The sequence below is a fragment of the Thermoascus crustaceus genome (genome assembly GCF_041956765.1).
Source record: "Thermoascus crustaceus strain CBS 181.67 unplaced genomic scaffold VTN00scaffold_5, whole genome shotgun sequence".
Lineage (NCBI taxonomy): Eukaryota > Fungi > Ascomycota > Eurotiomycetes > Eurotiales > Thermoascaceae > Thermoascus > Thermoascus crustaceus.
Genome location: NW_027192531.1, coordinates 2,112,397 through 2,119,277, shown reverse-complemented (window position 1 = coordinate 2,119,277; position 6,881 = coordinate 2,112,397). Strand labels below are relative to the sequence as shown.

The 6,881-nt window shown below is 46.8% G+C and overlaps 1 protein-coding gene across 1 annotated transcript; it reads left to right on the top strand.

The window, feature by feature from the left end:
* Nucleotides 1-4,201: 4,201 nt before the first annotated feature.
* On the top strand, nucleotides 4,202-6,204 carry VTN00DRAFT_8259 (uncharacterized protein; the record flags this gene model as incomplete). The annotated part of the gene is made up of 5 exons (XM_069435093.1): nucleotides 4,202-4,438; nucleotides 4,508-4,607; nucleotides 4,663-4,873; nucleotides 4,932-5,053; nucleotides 5,102-6,204. 5 exons carry the CDS (start codon nucleotides 4,202-4,204, stop codon nucleotides 6,202-6,204), a joined length of 1,773 nt encoding a protein of 590 aa, XP_069286525.1.
* Nucleotides 6,205-6,881: the final 677 nt, after the last annotated feature.

The following is a 6,881-nucleotide window of genomic DNA, read 5'->3' as shown; positions in this document are numbered from 1 at the left end:
TTTTCCTGTTGAACATGGAGACTGTGCTGCCCTTTCCCTTTTTTCTTCTTAGACAACTTTTTGAGCTGTGACCTTTGTTCTCACCATGTCTTGTTCTTCTTGATTGCTAGTAGATCTCTTAGACATTAATTTAAGTTGCTCTCACTGGAAACCTCACCAAACCTCACTGTCTCACTTGAAATACTGACGTTTTCCAGCTCGGACTCCTCGACCTCGAGCTCCTTTCCCACAGTGCTCCTTGTCTCGCGAACTGCGGCGAGCTCAATCTGCTTTGCTTTGCCTCCAGCAACCTCTCGACCTGATCGAGCTCTAACTATAGTTGTATCCCACCAATTTGTTGAAAGCCAGGATTGTCATTCCATTGCGTTTTCTGACTGTCAGATAAATAAAGCTTTCCCGTTACGATATATGAAGAGATTGATATCATCGTTTCGTCTTGAGAAAGGGGTACAAACAGGTGCTCAAAATTTGGTTCGTCATTCATCTTCGTCAAACTCCTAGACGAAACTTGTAACCTAGACATGGAAGTTTTCATTAATGTGTGTTTCCTGTCCGTACTATACACGGTGCTATCAAGCCTGAAAAAAGTGGTATTTACGACTTCCAGATGGGAAAAAGCAACACGGGGATCGGAGCGGAGTAGTAATATCGGGGTAACGGTAATAGAAGCTGCCTGGAGGTTTGGGGCAAGTGAAAGAAAGAAATGATAGTGATTGTTGATACTTGGAAGTTTGAAAATGAAACGTGTACAAGACTCATGATTTAATGTCATGTAACAATGGTGTGCTTCCTTCATAGTAACCCTCAGGTGAGTAATGGGGGAGATGCCTATTAACCTGAAGCAAGGAACCTGGACAGCGCGAGATATTGGATTGAGTGGACCAATATAGCCAATTCCCAACATTTCCATCGGAGCCACAACCGTGATTTGATGAACGCCGTCTTTTGGAGCCTAGGGCATATCTTTTGGCATATATCAGATCCGTCGTAATACCTTCGAATATCATCGTATCTGCCAGGCCAGCAATATTCTCCAATAGCTCGGACCAGAACAATGCGTGATGCATCCATATCGAGAACTATAAATAGTCCCGCACCTTGTTGATGGTCCACAAAGCCCACACCAGACTGCCGTTGAGGTCTGTATTAGGGATCCAAGTTTAGAAGGTTGCTATTAGTGATATGAAGGAGGGGGACAAATGAGAGTAGTTGCGAGGCTCATTCAGCTCTCAATATCCTTGAGTGACCTGTTGTATATAAATCCTCCACCTTCGCCCGAATGGCGACCTGCACCCGGTCACTTGGGGTAGGGGTTTCCGGACTTAAATAATTTTGCGAGTTTGGAATTTTCCCGAGCTGCCGTTCAGGGTCTACCCGACCATCTCTGCAGATTCTTGCCTCATCAGAGCCGTGAAAGCCTGCGTATGGTGTTGAGGTTTTACTTCTATGATTCCCTGTACGTCCTTTTCCTTTCGAGTCCGGAGGTAGCCATCTGTCCGTGCTCTTGATTCCCACCCTTGGAAATTTGAAGTAAACAATACGCGGTTAGGGCCCATTCGCTCTTTTTGTGGAAGGCATAAGGTCCACCAACGCTTCCAGTAAAAGTACAAGAACTATGTCGGTGACTTCTCTTCACCCTCGATATCTTTGTTCACGTTAGGGCTTTGCGTGAAGGGCTGGGAAGGCGCATTTTCTGAAGCGTTAGGTGCGAATCCTCCAGTGCCTTTACGTCTGTGTGAAAAGTAAAATTTCAATGGGCCGCTTACATTGCGCGGACTTGGCCGGGACAAAAGCTGCGAGTAATTCTAACCATTGTGTATAAGATCCAATTTAAATGTATCAAGGTCATGATACTTCGAGCTGATAACCTGATTGCTTTTCTGAGTGATAGGAGGCGGAGGGGGAGAACATTCAACAGCCAGAACGTGATTCACGGACACCCTAATGGCAGTTTGCGCAACTGCTTGCACAGGTAAATAGCCAAAAAAAATACTACACGAGAAAGTTAAGCCTGCTACCTGACTAACCATATTGTCACTTGAAGAGCGGGATGGTGTAACTGCAATCAAGGCCCAGTCCAAGATAGTAGTAGCAGTATGATCTTAAAGATCTGGTCCCCACCGCACTTGGGTTCTGGTGTGAGTATTTCATTGGCCATGGACTGCTGTAGGCATATGAGATGTAGAATCACCAGGAGACCAAAAAACCCTGTGACAGCATCAAGGTGCCTCTGTTTCACAAGTTTAGCAAGCCAGTGCAGAGACAGCAGATGTAGCAGTGGGTTGACACTGAGGTCTTCCCTGTCTGTGTAGTGTTGGTACTCAAGCAGAGCACCATGTTCATCTTTGAGAGAAGAGGTCTGCTTCTTGCCACTGTCATTGTTGTGCTTGTTGTCCTTTTCCCATTCTGGCTTGAATAGGATTGTTCTCTTGGCTGTAGCAACCTTTCCTTGTACCCCGAGGCTGCAAAGACGTGTCCCAGACAAGTTCACAGAACCTTTCCGTCTGAGACTTGTGAGACATGTAGCTGTCAAGAAGTCTCTTTTGTTATTCGTACAACTGCTTTTCGCGAGGACTGAGGATGACGGAATCACATTCATCATCCGCTTTGACAGCTGCATCGATACAAGAAAAAAGAAGTTGTGCCTTTAGAAATTATCTCAATACATTCGCACGTGTTTTCAAGGAGATGATGTGATATTCTAGATGTTGAAGGGAATACACGCAACAATGCTTGGTACTAGGATATCTTTCAATGATGGATTCAGTCGGTTAGGATATGTTATACAGCATGCTCGCGCCCTGTGCAGTGTAGATCATGCATACATGCAGAGCGTAGGTATCGCTGATCAATAGATGGGTAAATATGATAGAGATATATGACAAATCTTAGCTGTCTGATTTAACAAAGAAAACAGTGATCAATTGTAAAGAGAGATAAGAAAAGCTGCATGACAACCATGCCTCGGAGGCGATGAAGCTTCAAACGATCCTCCAGAGCTGCCTAACATATCGAGGTTACTCAGGCGTATACTCTGGTGTCAGCCCTCCGCTATGTTCGACGCGTCTGTGAGTGTGTTCGCTACTCCATATATGTGCGTTTGCTTCTAACGGGTTTTACATGCAAGCAGACAATTTGATTTCCACAAAGGCGCAATAACTGTTCGGAAATCCGGCCTGTTTCCATCTGCGAACTATTTGGAAGAAACCGCCGCCTTCTCTCTAGCTTGATGTATGCATTACGAGGACCACCATGCCTCTGTGTCTTCTGCTTATAGCTATCAAGGTCGACAGTTTGCTACTGGGGCCACACCAGCGTAGGCTCCGCCTCCACAGCCACCCCTCGCCTTCTGATAGCATCGGTGGCCTTAGACCACCCACCATTCGAGCTTTGACACTGCCACGACTGTCATGATCAACGGCACGTTGTCACTCTCGTAAAAACAGCTAATATCAGAATATTGATAAGGTCTGGACTGCGAGATACGGATAAAACCTTCGAAATGATAAGCTTGCTGTTACCCTGTCTGCTAGCGCGCCTTACGTATGCACTAATCCTTGTATCCAGGCCAGTAATTGGACCTGCATCCGGAAAGGAGTGTCCGAGGGAAAAAAAATTCGTAAATACTAGGGATCTTACCTTGTTCATGGTCTAACTCCGATAAGTGGGCCAGTAATGTGGTCTTGGGAACAGGTGTACAGGTGTTTTGGGGGGCCGGATATTAGTGTTGTCAGATTAACGATCCTCAAACACCTTTGCATGTTCACGTCAGCCCCGAAAAAAGCGGCCAACTATTATAGGTGGGATTTACAAGTGCTATACCTTTCTAGTCTAGACTTCAACGCCCATTATCTCTCGAATCGTTATAATGTCCGAGTGGCTTAGCCAAAGCTGCATATCGCTGCAGGCTTCAACCCATTTTTATTTTGTAAACCGTCAATGTCAGCACCTAGGAGGGAGTGGCCCAGTCACAACGATCGGTATCAAATAGCCGCCGCATGGGTATCAGCTGATGCAGCTAGACGTACATCCTCCACATGTCCTTCTTTTTTCTCATCTTTAAACATAAGTTCGTAGGGACCTTAAGTTTTAGCTAAGTAGGTTGAGCCGGCACCATAGAGCTGTTACCTTATGAATTAGTATCCTCCGCTTTCTCGAGGGCTGTGTCTTCTGGAAGAGAGAACCGATTGATCTGTTGACCATGTCGACACGGAATTCAAGAGAGGAGCCGCGCCCAGTGGCGGCGGAATCTACCGCTGATACTGAACATGAGAACGGGACCCTATCAACGAGCGTGTTTGGAGGAGGACCCGAGCCAGTGGAGTGCAAAAATGAAGAGCAAGCAGCAAAGCCGAAAGAGGAGGGCATGACAAAAATGCAAATTGTTACCCTCATGTTCGCCTTGTCCATTGGAACCTTTCTTGCAGCTATCGACCAGGTAGGTTATCTTTCAGGGGACATGGAACAAAGGAGTATTTGACGTTTGTCGAGAAGCTGACGATCGCAGACAATCGTCTCGACGGCCCTTCCTTCAATTGCAGAATCGTTCAGCGCATCCGCAATTGACTATACATGGATAGGATCCGCATACTTGCTCCCAGCTGCAGGTGAATTACCTAAATATCCATCACACGCTTGTAAATTTGTGCTGACAATAGTCAGCATCTCCTCCGCCATGGGGGAAATTGAGCGATATCTGGGGTCGCAAACCGATGATCCTGTTGGCAAACGTCGTGTTCGTCATTGGATCACTCATAGGCGCACTGAGTGTCAACATTCGTATGCTCATAGCTGGGCGTGTTATTCAGGGAATAGGCGGTGGTGGTGTATTATCATTGGTATACACTGTGATTGGCGATATGTTTAGCCAACGGTATGAGGACCACAGATAAATATCTGCAAGGTGTGTTGTTTTAGACTGACTTTGAAAGTGATCGGAGCCTCTACTACGGCATAATCGGTATTGTCTGGGGTCTTGCTGGTGGTATTGGGCCAATTCTCGGAGGGGTCTTCGCAAAATACGTATCGTGGAGATGGTGTTTTTGGATCAACCGTCTGTTTCCCTCATGAGTGATTCGTGATCACTGCTAACAGCATAAAGTTCCCATCGACGGTATCGGATTCATAACCCTTCTGTTCTTCCTGCGCATAGAAACGCCCAAGACACCGCTCGTTGATGGCCTAAAAGCAATGGACTGGTTGGGAACGACTACCGTCGTTGGTGGCACCGTCATGTTTCTGCTTGGGCTCGTCTACGGCGGAGTCGCTTACCCCTGGGACTCGCCGACCGTTATCTGTCTCATCATCTTCGGCCTGCTCACATTGGTTATCTTTGTCGTTTTTGAATGGAAGGTCGCGAAATATCCCCTGGCTCCTATGCGACTCTTCAAGTCGCCTTCTAACAACGCCACCTTTGGAATTGCCTTCATTCACGGCTTCGTCTATATCGCCGATATGTATTACCTACCGCTGTACTTTCAGTCGGTTATTGGAGCCAGCCCACTTCTCTCTGGAGTATACATCCTTCCTGTCACACTAATGGCCTGCTTCTGCTCCACCCTTACTGGAGGGTACATCAAAAAGACTGGTCGATACCGTCCACCGCTCTATTTTGGTACAGCGCTCATGCTTCTCGGACATGGGCTGTACATCGACCTCAAGCCGTATGCTTCCTGGCCACGTATAATAATATATCAGCTTATTACAGCAATCGGCATCGGGCCATTATTCCAGGCTCCGATTATATCAATCTTCAGCCAAACCAAGCCCGCCGATGTCGCGAGTGCTGCTGCGTTCAGCTCTTTTGCGCGAGCCATGGGCACGGCAATATCAGTCGTTATTGGAGGCGTCATTTTTCAGAACCGCATGGCTGCGCATTATAGTCAACTCAGGTCAGTGCTGCCGTCGGAGAGGGCTGACATGCTCACCCACGGCGATGCAACTGCTTCAACTAATCTCATTCAGACGTTCCCGGCCGGAGTGAAGCAGGTGGTCTTGAAGGCCTATACAGATAGCCTGCAGGCTGAATGGATCTTCTATACAGCGGTGTCAGCTGTTGCTCTTGGCCTCAGTTTCCTCGTGAGCAAGCAGGTCTTGAGCAAAGAACATAAAATTGGAAAAACCGGACTTGCTGTGCAGGAGGCTGCCAGGCTGGAAGAGGAAAATGCTAAGAAAGCAAAGAAGGGAGTTGACATTGAAAGCTGAGAGCAGAAACTGAAGGAGACTGTACGGCATCATGGAATGGCATCAAGCCTGAGAAGCGGGGCAAGAAAAGAACATGGATCAGCGGAAGAACTTGAGGACATCTCGGTTGATCTAATTCGATATAGAAGAGGTTTAATATACCTAATGGGCTCTGCCAGCAGCCACCCGAATCTGAAGAAAGAAGAGGAGCAGAAAGGCTAAGAAGAAAGTCTGGTGGATGAAGTGGAATTCGGAGGAAGGTTTCCTTTGTTCCAAAATAGGAAGGCGGGGAAATTGTCCGTTGCACTCCACGAACTGTTGGATCTGGTTTCATTATCTAGGTGTTGCAGCAATCTATATTAGTTCTATCAGCTCAAAGCCAAGCATAATATGTTCATAGAGGGCCTTTAAGTATAATATCCTTAGTGCACTGCCTGTCGCTATGCTGAACAAGTCTATGTACATACAGAAGATTGTGTAGATGCCATGCACCTTACACACCATTACAGCCTTGAGATAGTTAGTCAATAGAGAAAACCATGATGTTGCCATGGGCAACAGGAATGGTGCTAGTCTGTTTCTGGGTCTCAGATTGAGAGTTCTCCCACTCTCTGTTCCGGCGTTGGAGGCAACAGATGCTGCTGAGTCTGTTCAGAACTCTCATAGTAACCTGGCATCTATCCATAAAGCACAACTAA